Raw genomic sequence first — 17,000 nt, 5'->3', positions numbered from 1 at the left:
ATAAAGTCATATCAAGAAATTATGACTTCATGTCCTCCTATAGAACTGCGTGTTAAACGGCCAAAATAACAAACAGTGTTTACATCGTTATTTCAGCTCAAAATGGACAGAAACCATTCCCGATAATTATTACTAGTATTATTTCAGCATTTTGAGTATAGGCCTATAATAAAAAATTTAAAATTTGAAGGAAATCGTACATTAAGCCTTTAACATCAGTCACATCACTAGCTATCACTGACCGCACATAAATTATAGGATAGGTCAATCAAAAAATAGTTAATAAAATTATACTTAAACAATGTTATCAAAGATATTTATTGGTCGAGCTATTAGTTTTTAAATATTGGATTTGGAGGAGACGTAGTCGAGTCCAATATTTTAAAACTCATGAAATATGGGGTAGGCCTAAAGCATCCAATTTTATCATTATTATGTTTTGGATCCAATATTTTCACACACTTGGATTCATCAAAACATACTAAATAATGCAGCATATTAGGCCCAAATCTGTTCTCATAATAAGAATTTTAATACCAGATCAAATTATCAAAATAATAACAAATCATTAATGGGCCCGTAAAAGCATTATCACCAATTCAAAATCACTTATGGACCCGTTAAAAAATCATTATCACCATCACCAACAATGTGTAGCATATAACTATATTCGAAAATGAACTTTTCAGTTAGGGATAATTGCAGTGATGGGCCTATTCCTCAGTCGCAGAAATGTTTGCAAAATCACAATTATAAACCAGCAAACGCGTGAAATGTTTTAGAAAATCGCAAAAGGTTAGAAAAGTTTAAAAAAAGTTATAACGAGTATGTAGTCCACTATTCACTTGCCCGTTGTCCATACTCTGGCTATTACATTTAAGCATAAAATTCTCATTTGTATTAATTTGTGCACAATTGATAGATTTTCACATCTTGATCTTTTCAGTCACCGTACTGACACTGTGTTTGTTAGCTGGTGACTTTTTTTTACTCGGGCTTTCGCGATCTATAAACTGGTAGATTCTAAAAGTAAATTTGTTTAGTATTGAAGTGAGCCATCATAATTATGACATTAAGATACTTGCATTCAACGTATACTTGACTTTTACTGTCACTAATTATATATTAACTTATTATAACCATTTACTAGTAGGCATATCTTGATGAAATAAAAGAGGGGTTTCGAATGACCTCGAGCGATCACGACCACGGTTTATTTTAAAATATGCCCCATAAAATGTGTGCCAAAAATATAATTATTGCCGGACGGTTAGGTCCTGAGCAGCTAGCCAGCTTTTTAGTGTGAGGGTGCATATCCAAATTTTCGTCCCCATGATTTGAACTTTTCGTCACATTTTTAGCAATCTTATGACACTTTTAAGTGTCATAAGATTGCTAAAAATGTTAAAACTCTTTGCCGTCCCCATTTTCATCTATGAACATTTCTGTGGTGTGCAACATGCATGCCATGCGTAAGGGACAAAACCCTGATCTGGATGCATCGCCTATGCATGATGCAGGTTTTGACACACAAAAACCTGTCATTTGGTGTTAAATCACAGTAAAAGAGGATTCTTTTTTTTCTACTATCTTCATTAAGTCCTGATACGGTTTACACATTTAATTATACATTTCTATAATTGGATGTCTTCCCGGAACATTGATAACATTGTAATATAAAGTGCAGGTGCATTCATCAAATCAAATGGTACGTTAACAAAATACTACCGTAATTACCATGCTTATGCTATCTTCAGTAGATAGCAGATAGACCTAGGTACACTGAATATTGCACCAAGAAGATTTCAAATAATTATTTAATTTCATCAAAGTTTGTTTAAAACATGTTTACCGGGCAGCCAAAAATAACAAACATGGATAACTGAATAACTCGCACCACCATAATAAAATACCAATTACCGTGCTTATGTTATCTTTAGTAGATAGCAGATACACCTACACTGATTATTGCACCAAGAAGACTTCAAATAATTATTTAATTTCATCAAAGTTTGTTTACAACATGTTTACCGGGCATAAAGCTATGTAACTATACATGCAGCCAAAAATAACAAACATGGATAACTGAAGAAGTCGCACCACCAATATTAGCAAATCTGTGATGTGTGATCTGATCTGGCTGTAGACCCTCGGAGGGAGAGCGTGGCGCAATGGTTTAGGGTGCTTGCCTTTAAGTGCATGAGGTCCGGACCCGCGTTCAATTCCCGGCCGGTGGCGATTTGCTGGGATATTGACTTGGAAAAAAAGTCTGAAATCAACTTCTGTAGATTAAATTCAGACTTCCGCTCTCCGCATGGTCATTTAGAGGTAAATGAATCATGAAAGTACTCCGTCCTTCGGAGGGGACGTTAAGCCGTATGTCCCGTGTGCAGAGATCCATGCCTGTACATGTATTTCGCAGCCAGTTTCGAAAAGAATAGGGTGTTAACCCCTGTCTGTTCCCAACCTGTCCCGGTGTTCAAATGGACCCCAATGGAAATAAGCTTCAATAGAGGCTTTCTTGGGTTATCCAGGGTTGTCGAAACCCGAACAAATAAAATAAAATAAAAAACATTGTTTGCTCATAATGCTGTGACGTAATCAAGTGTGCGATATCATTTTTACATATGTTGTTTGAAAGACAAAAGTACAATGTTTATGTAATCATATGCCTTGACAATAATCCATAAATGGGGCCACAAGACAACTTTCATTACTTACTGACCGCCTCGTATTGTATATTGTGTGATATATATTCCTGCTCCAATGTTGTATAATTGGCAAATGTTAAGAAAAGATATTGAATCATTTTCATTATTCAACATCACTTTCAAAATGCAAGTTGATTTCACATTTTTTGGGCAAAATAATTTACTGGGTGGGCCCTTTTGGGCATGTTTTTTATGGGCAAGTTGAATTTACTGGGTGGACAAAATAATTTACTGGGTGGGCAAATGATCACCCAGTTAATGTGTTATTTACCTCCCTCTGTAAGCTGGGACATGTGTAAATATTACTAAATATGTGCCAAAATCAGATTTGAAAAAAAGTTCATTACAAGATCACACATTATGGCTTTAATCAGGAATCACGTGATTTTAATGCAACATAATCCAAGCGGCAAAATGTATATCCTATTTAAAAAATGTTTTAATTCCCAATAATACGCACTCAGCTATATTCGCAAAGGATAGATAAATAATACTATAATAATAGCTATAGCTATCGATAACAACTTCCGCCGAGATCTTAGCTACAATGGGAAACCACGTGACCAAAACCAAAACATTCTTAAAATAGTTATACAAATGTAAAAAAAGACACATTTTTTAATGTTTCCATATACGGTATTATAATCAAATGTCGTAAATACGTTATTTTGAAATCATTTTCATTTTCAAACTAGTGTCTTTTTAAAACTATGTGGTGTAACATCAACACAATAATTATATCAAGAACATTCTATTATTGATCATGTTGATGGTTTAAATGTTGATCAAACGTAGGTGTAAAATATTTCACAATATATTTTTAGATATTTCATATAGACCATTTGAAATGTTACAGAGATAGCTTATATAAGTATAAGTTTTCGAAGTAATATGCAGAAAATGAAGAAAAAAATGTACTTGTAAAATATCAGGAGAAACGTTTTCAAACATTTTATTTGAACGTTTTAAAAAATGTGTCAACAAACTATTGTCTTAATATTGTAGATAAAGTCATTTTAAGATGTTTTGCTACAATTTAGAAAGCGTTGTTGAAACGTTTTGTACGAAAACAATACATAAACTGTACGTTTTACATCATTTTGTTAAAATATTCGTAAATATGAGTGGCAAACATTTAAAAACAACGTTTTAGTGCACTCTAAATTTCAAGGATTAAAATAAAACCCGAGAGATTGTGATTATATTTAAAATTAAATCTTACAGATTTAAAATTCAAATCCATAAGATTAATTTTAAATCTAAAATTGATTGGTCTCTAATTACAACCTTAAGGATTTAAGTCCTTGTAATTTAGAGTGTATAATTTAGATTGCTGGGTCCTTCATTATTTGACGTATTATGACCAAATAAGCAAAAGCTTCACTATTAATAGAGTTGGCTTAAATTTGAACGAGGTCTCTACTTTAAGGTCGAAAGGGGTAACATTCTTAAGTTTCTCCAATTTAAATGCAAGTTGAGATAATTCAAAATGTTATTTTACATCTGCAGTTTCAAGAAAAAAAACCCTTATGTTGGTCTGTTTTAAGATTATCATGGTGTTATTAAACAAAATGAGTGTAAAAAGGAAAGGGATATTATATTATCTTTTCATTTTAAGAAATGGAGATTTGAACCTTGATATTTTACCCCACGTGATTCTACCCTTAACTAAAACTATTCAGACCAGGTATTTATCTACAGTAGGATGTCAAAGTATTATACACAAAGAGATTGAAGGGAAACATTTTCATCTGACACATACATACACAAATTTCTCCAAGTACAGTGAGCCTAGCAATGCCTTGTCTCTACACGGTTTGTGTTTACCCCGGGTGTTTACACTACACGGTTGAGTACATAGCATCATAAGAGCTGTGTGAGCTTCTAGCTGATGACTAGTGGAAAATCGGGTGGAAAATACGGCATCTGTGATTGGTTTTGTCAATACCCCAATAGTTTCATTCATCCAATCAGAAAAGTTTTTATACCGAACGAATACTAACACTTCCCGCTAAAATTAAGTCAACAGATCGAGCAATTCAATGTTTATAGCAAGGCGAATGTGGTAAATATGTTCAAAACGGCATATTCACGCACAATATTTGACCAAGATGTAGGTTTTAAAAGTCAAAACCCCGGTTGATCCTTAAAATATTTTGTAAATTTTATGTCATTAAATGAAAGCGCACACTTATATTGTTCATCATTGCAATGAGCAATGGCTAATTCTCTTTAAATTGCAAATCTTGTGCAAAAAAGTTACTATTTCGCCTGTTTTGTGGTTGTAAATTCAACGAACAATGATTTGGAGCGCTTAGAAATTTATATGAGTGGAGAGTTGGACACTTAGACACAATGATTGTTCTCCTGTAATCTTATGTCTGACAGACCCTGGTCTTTAGTTCGACGAAAGAAACTTCACCCTGTATAAAAGGAACCCTTTTAAATGTTACCATTATAAGAATTAACAAAAGAGCGAGAAGCAAAGAAATGAGTCACTTGAGGGGACCCTAATAATTGTAACCTTATGCTCCTCAAATGCCCGGCTTGAATGTCACCAAAGACGCAAATTTTTGGTTCTTAATGTAGCAGTATAAATCTCGTTCACGCGTTAATTTGATAACGTATATCATACATTAATTGTTTGTGATAATATGTGATATAATTTATCAATGATTTACTGTTTAAAAAATCATGTTGGCGTTAGCTCTCAGCGTTAGCGCCATATTTTGCAATATTCAAATCATTCTATCACTATTATACGGCCATTGATGGATACACTGCAAAAACTCATACTGCAGTTACTGTCCGTTTTCCTATACACAATACACAGTGCTCTTTCCCATTGACGCGTGACCTTTACAAATAGCCCTACGTTAACAGTATGGGGATATGACTAGTTAACGTCGCTGTGTGAAAAATAACCGGCCAATATTAAAAGTACTCTTCTAAAGTTCTAGAAAATATAGTTTTTAACATGTCCTAAATTTTTAGCTAATTTAGATGTTTGGAAATATTCGTACTTTGGTGTTTTAGTTAATGTTATAGGTAATAGTACATTGCCTAGTTAACGTCGCTGTGTGAAAAATAACCGGCCAATATTAAAAGTACTCTTCTAAGGCCAAAAAAAAAAAAAAAGGTTTGTCTCACGAACATTTGCCAAAAAAGCTAAGTGCTATGCTTTTTTTTTTTTTTTTTTTTTTGGTTTAGAAGCTATGCTAATGCGTTTTTTTGTTTTTTTAGCCTGAGACAAATGAAAATCACAAGACAGGTATTGGAAAACTACAAGTGGTCTTACAATGAAAGAGAAGCAACAAATTTACAATGTTAATATTCTGTAACTGTATTTTATTTGCCTTCCTAGAGCTGATCACTATTAAAAATCAGTGCAAAATACAAAGTTACGATACAAATGTTGGTATGAGCGAGATTTGATGTTTGATGAAAATACGGGTTACAGCTTCGCCCCGACACCAACTCATTTTTTAGGGCATTCAGAGTAACCGAATCGGCGCACCGATGCAGTGCCCAATTCCTCAGCACAGTCCCCCCTGTTTTAACTATACGAATACGAACAATCATGTTGAAATAAACGGTAAAAAATTCGTTAAACAGCTACAAAAAATACAAAAATTTATGAAAACAACATGGCTTCACTCGATCGCAGAGTTCTCCGTAGGCTAAGTCCTTTTATATTGCATCCACTTTGCTTCGTCGGCTTTACGCTCCGTGCCGTTGCAAGGATGGCGTGAGAAACTAGCGAGACTGAGGCTACGGTGTGGGTTACGGGCTATCTGCAACACTAATGGCATACGCGCTGCCTGACATTTTCGATGGTTTTCTGACATTGAGGAATTCATTTTTACTACGTTGGTCGAACTATCGGGAACCGGAAAAATCGGGGAAAAAAAAACCCTTTAAAAAGGCGGTCAGCGCGTAGACAAACGCGCTGTATCGCTTTCACATACTTATGCGCGCGGGTTCGTGAGACAAACCTTTTTTTTTTTTGGCCTAAAATTCTAGACAATATAGTTTTGTAACATGTCCTAAATTTTTAGCTAATTTAGGTGTTTGGAGAGGGTCGTACTTTTGTGTTTTAGGAAGGACATGTAAACGACAGATAACACCAAAAATATGAAGAAATTATTTCCAAACCGTGTTAAGTCAAAAATCATTATGTTGCTCATTTTCAAGAATGCTGGTTTACAAAAAGCACGACATTGTCTGATTTCGTGAACAAAGCCACACATAACATTGTTTCCTTTCGTTTCCTTTATAATCGGTTACTCAACTGAAGCTATGAATACCAACTTTATTGCGATATCGCACATGAAAACAGTCACTTGTGCACAACCAGAGAAGATCCGATTTAATCAGTTGAGCTGTTTCAATGAGTGTTATCTTGGTTTAATAGCTTTTAATGGGGTTAAGTCCTGCAAAGGTCGAGATGAATTCTACTGCAGACATGACTGCATCATGTCTGGTGTTAAATTTGCAACAACACTGAGCTGGTGTTACGGCTTCTGGTGTTAATCACGGTGTTATATTGACCATCTTAACACCACCGGGTGTTACTGCAAAAACTGTTGCGATAAAAATATATAACACTGCACTTTGCTGGACTGCTTACAGTTCAACGTTATTCATAATCTGAAAATACATGCTGTTATTACAATATTACAATTAACACCCTTTATTGTTGTTACTTTTGACACCGGAGTTTTTGCAGTGTACATGAATGCGAGTCGGGACAGTTCGTGATTTATGTCACCATTTTGGGTGAAATCTGATGGTCACCATGTCATATCAAGTTTAAAATATATTCAAATTATTTTATGATTATGACGATATCACTGACAGGAAACACATGCTGAATGGAGTACTTGAATTAGTTTATAATATTGCATGCAAAAATAATGATTATTCAGTCGTCAAACATTTAATAGCGTTAACATTATTATTTTTCCTGTTAGTTTATTCTGTAACTAATTCTCTATAATTTTATTCTATTTTCATGTTCACGTTGACACGTTCCTATACTTATAGCAAACATCCTGGAACATATTGATTGCTCGACGATCTATGATCGAACGTAGTTCAGTTGGAGTGGCAACAGCCCAGAACTCGATCCGAGGACAGTTGGTCTACCCCATGCATGTTGCCAACTTGCCGCCACCAAGAATTGAACACGGGACCTCATATACCAGAAGCAAGCACCCTAAACCACTGTGACACACTCTCTCTTACATTATATACATATAAATATAAACAAACAAAAAAACAAACATTTAATGTTTATTTTGTTGATTGCATCAATCAATGTGTTATATCCATCACTTGGGTACAAAACTTTGATGTGCAATAATGAACAGCTTGGCAAATTGAATCTAATTGACCCCACTCACTGAGAATGGGCCATATCTGGGCTCGAATTTCAGGAAGGCATGCCCTTAAGGTTTGGCCTTGGTGCCCCAGTTCTTTGTCAAATGATCAAGGCATCCTTCTTCACTTATTGGCCCGTTTTGTCTTTGCCCAGTGGCCTTGAAATTGGGTGCCCCAACAAATTAAAATTCGAGGCCTGGGCCATATACAAAAAATAATGATGGAATTATTTATTGGAATTGGAATTATATCTTTGAATAACGATATCTGTTTCCTTGGCTATACTGTACGTACAGGCTTAACACTATACCGTAAAACCTCGTCTACAAGCATATGAGTGCTTTTGATGAAAGCTAAATTAATCCAGGCGCCATCCATCGACAAAATTATAAAATTGTGGAGTTTGGGCAAATAAATTACCGCTATAAGCATAAACAAACAAGTACTATTGTAAGACCAAGCTGTATATGCATATCTACGGCTGTTTCATATTAATTTAGCTTTCATCAAAAACAGCTTATATGCTTGTAGACGAGGTTTTACGGTACTTCATTTTGACAAATAGTTGAAAATTTAATTTTGTTTGAAACCAATAGTGCCAAACACTAAGTATTTGAAATATACAACAATATAAATGACTAAAACCTGACAAATATCTACAATTTGTCTTTGCATTTGCCACTATTTGAATATAATTTAAACATCTACTTATTGATATAAAAATTATTTGATTGACCATTCAGCCTTTACGTTTAGCCACTTCCTTTAAAACGGGCTGTTTCCTTAACTCTAAATGTAAATTGATACTAGTGGTATTTGATATCTGTCCATAAATCCGTTTCAGAATCACGTAAATTTTTTTTCTGTGGCAGATTCCCCTTGAAAAGTGGTATACATTATAATTAAGAACATTATATCCTTCAAATCCCACTTAAATTGTGGTTACAAAACTTCAGTGATAGAATGGAATGGAATTGCATATGGGGAATTTTATGAGAATTGCACTGGGTGTGCTCCCTCCCTCAACAATTCTGCTAACAATTATTATTGTAGATTATTAGTACGAGTATTAAATTTCTTTTGAAAGCATGGTGATTAACTCTTCCGCAACGCAGCCTCCTCAGACTTCATTGTGAAAAAAAAACCCAACAGGCCTTATTAGTCGTACCCAACTTTACTGTAATAGTCAAGTTCTTTTTGACTATGTATATAAAATGCACACCACAATTAATTAGAGCCAGTCGGCTTTGATCAACTGACAGATTTTCTCTACACAATGAAATTTTTATCCGTTAATGGGACCGTCCATAATTGTCACCATCTTCACTTACGTACAAAGCGAACGTAAGAGGTGTGGGTTGGTGGGTGTGTGGGGTAAAATTTTGGGGCATGTGTACGTAACAAAAATGGCGATTTGTTTGAATAAAAAAATATACCAATGAAAAATTAAGGTATTTTCCAATATTTTGTTGAAACCTACAAAAATTGAATTGTTCAATTCGTTATAACAATTTCTATAGCAGTGATTTTCTCTTTAATTTTTAGTATTCACATTGGTCCATTTGCTTAATTTATTTCATCCAAAATACATAAAAGGCATTTTCTATCCTGCACTTGGATGATCAATTGCAGCAAAGGCTGTCTGTCTTGAAATTTTATAGATTGTTACTGTTGCGACAAAGACATTAAGCCATAATTTGATTGCAAGACAAATACACCAAAGAGATGTCCCTTTGGTCCGATCCCCCTTATAAACGCCTACCAAAAAGTAATTAGTCCCTTTATTATGATATAAAACTCAAAATCTATGCATCAAATTTAAAAACTGAAATAGCAAATACAAACTCAGATTAATTCTGCAAATTTTGATACCTCACTTGTCTGGATAACTCAAAGTTTGTAGCCATGGTGACTCCTTGAATACAAAAGATGCATTTTCAAAAGTTGCACTAAAAGCAACTCGGTGTACACATTCTACATGACTGGTCAAGATTGACCCACTGTGACCAGTGACGAGTGACGATCAGGCACTCAAGCAACAAAAGCAACATTTTCAATGGGTTTAGGTACAACTTTTGAATGGGGTCTTTTTTTTTATATTCAAAGAGTCCCCATGACAAAAAATTATGGATTATTAAGACAAATGAGGCATCAAAATTTGCAAAACAAAACTGGGTTTCAATTTGTTATTTAAATTTTAAATTTTGATGCATAGAATTTGAGCTATTATCTAATAATAAAGGGGGATAATTACTTTTTGGTAGATGTTTATATGATGTGATCTGGGAGGGAGGTCTTAGTGGAAATGAGAGTACAGCTATGTGCATCAGATTTGGGGTTCTTTTAATCATTAAGTAAGATTCGGGCTCAGTGCATTTTCAACCATGTTAAAGTATTGATTGGTCTCGCTTTTATGAAAATATGGTTTAACTAAAATTACGTTTTGTAATTAAGGTGGCACCCACACAAAGGTGTGTAAATAACGAAGGCACATACCAAGTTTGAAGTTGATCGGTTATTGCATTTAAGCTGCAAGAAGTAAGCTCATCAATATTCATAAATATACAAATAACATGTCACAAAACTATGCAGCACATCAGGCCACCATATACTATCATAATATCAAGTTTGGAGTTGATCGGTTATTGCGTTTAAGCTGCAGAGTGGATTAATGAAAAGCTGAAGAGTGGATGAGACAAAATATGCAAATAAGCTCATTAATATCCATAAATATACAAATATCATGACACAAAACTATACAGCACGTCAGACCACCATATCCCATCACCATACCAAGTTTGAAGTTGATCGGTTATTACGTTTAGGCTACACATGGGCCAACCCAACAGGCAACCATCTGGATAATAACATCCAAAAAGGAATTTTTTTCAGCATTTTCAACTTATCTGTAAAAAAAAAAGTGAATTCAGAATTTAATAAATCTACCATATTATTAATACTGGTCTCCACTATAGCTGAGTAAACGCGGAGTGTCAGTAAACGGGAGAAAATATTAATTATGATAATTATTGGTATCGTTCTACCTGCCCAATTAATATTATGCAGTTTAAAGCCATATTGTAACATTTGCTGAAGAGGACGCTCTCAATATTGTTGGTGCACTTTAGAGATGGCTAAATCTGGGACCTTGCAGTTGGAAATGTTATTGACCGTATTTGCAGCAAGGGGGATAAAGGGTAGCACTGCATTATGAGATATGATATCTGTACTGCACTTTCATTAGCATTGGGTTAGATCTTATACTACCCTTTTTGTTTTTGACAATGTGTATTTACAAATATATCCCCACTGGTATTAAGGTTAATATTTCTTGATTTACCTTTTTTTAATCACCAGGGTTTTATGTATAGCAGGCATCCCGAATTTATTTTTTGTAAATATTCATACAGTTAAAATGTTCCCACAATGTATATCCGTGTACAGTCACACCCCCACAAAATCGCCGTCCCACACCACCCAACACACACGCCCACATACAAAAGACACAACATCGAGCAAGGAGTAAAACATACTGGATTGGTGAATCGGAAAAAATCCACAATAAAGGCCACTTTGAATTTGTTGTGGCAAAATGTCCAAATTTTTGGTGCTGTTGCACAAAATTCCACATTTTGATGTTTTCGAGCAGAAAAAGTCATATGTTTTGAAGTGTCGCACAAACAAGACTTTTTGCCCAATATCAGTACCCATTTATTCTACCCCAATAAACATACATGAATCAATAATGAGCAGTTTTTCTTATTAGTGTTGCTAAATATATAAAATAACGTACTTTATAATACCTTTGGATATATAAATTGTATTTTCGAGATTAACTTAAAATCGTCTCAAATTTGACGTCAAATTGTGATCGGGGATTCCCGGATTCATATGAAAGATTTTACAGCCATTCGGCTTTTGTTGCCGCAAATTGAAGTACTTCCCGGAAATGAATGCTTGCAAGCTATATGAATACCTATGAGAAAGTGGGAATGAGAATAATACAACAAAAAGTATTTGATCATAAATTATGATAATACAACATTAACAACATTCTATGTTGTAGTTCTGGAGGTTGCTATTTCTATAGGTGAAATAGGTTCACAGGTAAACCAGTTTTCCCCATCAAAACACACAATGGTTCTAAAATGTAAAAATTATATCAAAATATGTGGGCAAAATATCTGAAGGCGTTAAAAATATTATAATATATATGAGTGCTTGGGGTCATTAATATCAACTAAGCACACAAGAGTTACATCGAACCAACCTCGCTTCATCTATACTCTTGATCTCGTACGGACACCTGAACGTCACAGCAAAAACAATGGTAAATATTCGAATGATCGCTTCCATTTCTTGTTTTTCAAACTTAAACAAGCAGTGCTATAATAATAGTGGGTGTTTCACTAAGTTCATTGCTCTCTCTGTTCTCTGCTTCATTTTGCAACCTCAACATTGTTTTCCATACAGATGCAACAGGTACCGGTTTCAGTTGCAATAAAGCAACATTTTTTAAATTATACTATGAAGCCTATACGACGATTTCATGCATTGATTTATTTTTCACTTAGGTTATCAAAAGGTAGAAATATTACTTATAATGCACAATGAACTATTAATCAAATCATCTTTAAAGGATTTTTCTTTAACATGTGTATATTAATATGAATTTTTTACTTTCAGAAAATTTACCAAACTGCTGTGACAATTACGGTAGGGCTTGCAGTCATGATTGCCACCACTTTGGCGCTACCTACCTCACTTCATGAAAAAGAAAGGAGCAAACGAGACACTAACACTAACAGCATTACCGGAGATACACAATGTTTGAATCTTATTGCAGCAGTTTTTGCAAATGGCATTAGTAATGTACATACAGAACAACCATCTTACATTAATGACGAATCTACCTGTTCAACTGGTTCTAGTCTTCTTGATACATCTGGACTAAGTGGTATTGATAAGCTTAGCCTCTGTCCTTGGGTGTATACCGTAAATAGCGACGAAAGCAGGTGAGGCATAATGTGCTCTTTGTGGAAGCAAATAGTACATAATATATATATATATACTAAATAATTGTTTTTTTCTTTGTTGTTTGTTTCGTTTTGCATGAACGATGAACAAAAGTGACTACTCTTTCACCTTGGCAAAGGTTCCACCTAATGGATAAAATCATTGTATAGAAAAATAATGGAGTGGGTGCATCAATTGGTATCTTTGGGAACATTAAAATTCCAAGGTCAAAAAAGATTATACAGGGGTCAAAATCAAACAAAATAAATAGTTTGACGTATCTACGACTTATCAGTAGTGTGTATAGTATAGCCAGGTTATAGTGGTCTCCACACGAGTAAAAAACATACGCATTTTCCAATACAGACACAAACGTTTCGTCATGTAAAGCTGCTATAACAATCTTTAAAAGGGCTAGCTAGGTTTTAACACACCCACAAGCTACACTGTATTCCGCTATTAGTATGCACTATTCTCAAAATAATCAGATGGTGTACAAGTCACGAGTAGCGTACCAGATTCTAAAGTTACACCCTTAGAAAAGTTTGCACTATCTAGGTAATTTCGAAAGAGAACACTATGAAATAGGTTACCATCTATAAGAATCAAGGGCATTTACCCGGGTATTTATTGACCTATTGGGCAATATCATGCATAGGTAAGATAGTGAATCGTCTTTTTTAGTTTGGGGTGTGTATTTTATATACATAGGAAGAACTTGACTATTACCATGATTACCGTAAAGTTGGGTACGACTAATATTAGTTTATGTTATTTGGATTTGGATTCTTATGACGAACATTTTTGTGTCTTGCGTCCATTAGTGGTGTAACTTACACATTGATCTGAGACTTCACTAGTAACCATGGTAACTAGTCTCAGCACATGATCGTGAACAATCAGCACATTTGAATAATGCTAAATTGATACGAAAATCATAGGCTATGCATAAAGCTCAAGAATCAAGAATCTTATTATCCTCTATTCCTCTTTCTATTTATGGTATTTCATTTCTTACCCCACTTTATTTGTCTTTCTTATACATAGATATCCAGTTGATATGATGTACGCACAGTGTCGCTGTACTCACTGTATAAAAACGGATGGCAGTGATTTTGACAGGACACATGGAAACCAATGTAGGCAAGTGCTCTATAAGGTCAAAGTACTGAGGAAATGTGACGGCTCTTGTGAGGATGGTTTTTGCACGTAAGTTTGAATCGCCCATCCCGCAGCCAAACCCATTATTTAAATATTTACTGCTGCGATTGACCAATCACAGTGCGTGATTTTTACTCCATGTAGACAACGCATAACACAGAACTTTGAAGTATACGTGATTCGAGTGTGTCATCGATTCTGTAATAATCCATTTAAGAAATAAATTGAATAGTATTCTATCTGTTACACTAAACTAATGTGTCAGATGTCATGGATGTAGTAATAAAAACGAAATCACTTAAAATCCTGTTAATTGACTCCCATTTAAATTTAATATTCCACTGATACGCTATGGATTAAGATTTCAAAGCACTGAATAATTGGAGTAACTTATCTGATTTTTGTCCATTTATATTTTGTTGTAGAATGAACTTGCCTATGAATGTAACACTTACGCGTGCAGATACGTGTACATGTACATTTATTATAAATACACAAGAGGAACTTGTTGAAATCGAAGTAGTTCCGCCTCAATTCAGTGTCCTCAATTGAATTCTCAATTAAATTGTCTATGTTTTGTGTTATTCGTTATCATTATTGATTCACTTGACAATGACATAAAACCTCATCACATAATTAATTTGCAGTTAATGTTTTGAAAGGAAACATCTAGCCTAATCTATGCGACAACATACCTGATAAGTGCATACCTGGAATTCTCGGGTATGCATTTCAAATTTTCTATCATATTACAGAGGTCCATTTTTGGCAATGTGGATTATACATGTTTTAATGACAAAATAATGCAAAACATTATATTGCTTTATATACTTCGAGCAATACCATGTGTATTTGTTTAAATACTTAATATGTGTGTTATATTTTATATTTTCTTGACTTCAGATATCAACCTGTCTATGAGGACGTACCTATTGCCTGTACCTGTGTCAGACAACGTACAACATAACGACTTACATACAAAACAACACTCCAAGATTACAAACAATGTAACGCCTGGAACCTTTGAAAATACAGGCTTACTCATTAAGTTTGTACAGTTTGAGATGCGTTTGTAAAGAGGAAGAGGTAAATTACTTCATACTGTGACTCAATATCAAGAAGCAGAAGTTTGAGCACTTATCTAAAAGGAGGGGTATATGACAACATCAATTTGATAACGAATTACACAGATATTTGTAAATTAGAAGAAAAAAAATGCAAAAGTTTAACAAACTACCCTAAAAATTTCTTGTCCGAGTAACTCGTTAATAGGCACATTTATGCTTATTAACGAATATTTACGTTCTTGATATTGGAGTAATAAGTTTTGAATTTGTAGCAAATAAGCTTCTTTAAACAATGTTGTCATCTACTCGTTCTTGATAAGCGCTGTCACTTTTCAGTGGCTCTTAAATAGTCAATTATTGTGGCATATAAAATCCGAAATAATTGTATGACAGATGTCGAATTTCCCAATTTCTCCTGAATAACAACAAAAACAGATGATAGAGGAAATAATGTAAAGGTTAAGCCAAACATGTTGCAATAGTTGCCTTGAATATTTACACCATATGCGATGCGATCAAGCAAAATCAGTCGGAATTCGGATATAATGATTTTGAGATATAGCCATACAAAGGAAATATTCCCTTTTGTTTCCTCCTGTTTAAGAAACTTTTTAATTGCTCATATCTTTGGAACTGGTTGTTCAATTACAATGGGGTTTTCTTCAAAATGCAACTTTGTAAATGCTTTTTACTATCCTCAGAAACTAAAAAATTATTATTTCTGAGTTCCGACTGATTTTGCTTGATCGCATCACAGGTCTATCAATACCTCTGTATACCTCTTGTGTAACAAGTAAGTGCAATTCTAAGTTCGTATTTGAGACAATTAAAATTGTTGTATTTCCACAATGCGATGACTGGACTCAGAAAAATGATGCCCAAATGAACGAGTTGTGCTGAAAGTTTGCATTAGCCGACGTTGCTTTAAATAATTACGTTATTTATGTTAATTATTCATTGGCATGCATGCCGAATTATTAAATCATCATTGGTTATATACGAGTATAAAGTTACGAAAAATGATAAATATATAGATTGATACAATATATTCAAATAACCCGCGAAAATATACAGCATATCTAAGTCGATGCCTGTTTATATAAACATGATAAATACGTGTAGTTTAGGTATCACTGCACCGTTTCCGGTATACTTAACCAAAAATGTGTAAAAAGTAAATAATTTGTGTAGGGGTGTGTGCGAGGTGTCGGGGTGTGTAGGGGGGCGTGCATGTGAGCATTATACTAATTGACGTCAGCATTGAGTTATTCATGACACGCAATTTTATTCAATTGAATGTGCAATTTATATCATAATATTTAGTAGTTTTATTCAAATCGTATCATAAATAATAATAAAAAAAGAAACAAACATTATTGTATATAGTTTTTCTATGCAAAAGTATACGGATGTAAACTCAATTTTCTGAGTACAAACTTAGGTAGCGCAGCCTCCCTAGCTCAACTGATTAGCCGCTTCCATTTAAATAGCTGTGGAAGAAAACATATACTGTAAGCACATATTGTGTCAAAACTACCGTCCGGTTCATTTTCGTACCCTTGTATAACTTATAATAAATATTGTATTCTGTTGTATTGGGCCTAAGTTGTATTATAATTTATAGTAAGATTCTATGTATCATATAACATGCATTTTTTCCTGA

At 34.2% G+C, this 17,000-nt stretch overlaps 1 protein-coding gene across 1 annotated transcript; it reads left to right on the top strand.

Annotated features, from left to right (window-relative positions):
* Nucleotides 1-12,792: 12,792 nt before the first annotated feature.
* On the top strand, nt 12,793-15,400 carry LOC140166589 (interleukin-17B-like). The gene is made up of 3 exons (XM_072190087.1): nt 12,793-13,108; nt 14,157-14,318; nt 15,174-15,400. The coding sequence occupies exons 1-3, from the start codon at nt 12,825-12,827 to the stop codon at nt 15,235-15,237; spliced, it is 510 nt and encodes a 169-aa protein (XP_072046188.1). The 5' UTR covers nt 12,793-12,824; the 3' UTR covers nt 15,238-15,400.
* The last annotated feature ends 1,600 nt before the right edge of the window (nt 15,401-17,000 follow it).

This window comes from Amphiura filiformis, chromosome 1, assembly GCF_039555335.1.
Source record: "Amphiura filiformis chromosome 1, Afil_fr2py, whole genome shotgun sequence".
NCBI lineage: Eukaryota > Metazoa > Echinodermata > Ophiuroidea > Amphilepidida > Amphiuridae > Amphiura > Amphiura filiformis.
This window is presented reverse-complemented; position numbering and strand designations above follow the sequence as displayed.

Coding starts and splice junctions, on each gene's coding strand:
- LOC140166589 (XM_072190087.1), top strand. CDS start 12,825: ATGATTGCCACCACTTTGGCGCTACCTACCTCACTTCATGAAAAAGAA. Junction 13,109..14,156: donor GTAAATAGCGACGAAAGCAG/GTGAGGCATAAT, acceptor TCTTATACATAG/ATATCCAGTTGATATGATGT. Junction 14,319..15,173: donor TGTGAGGATGGTTTTTGCAC/GTAAGTTTGAAT, acceptor TCTTGACTTCAG/ATATCAACCTGTCTATGAGG.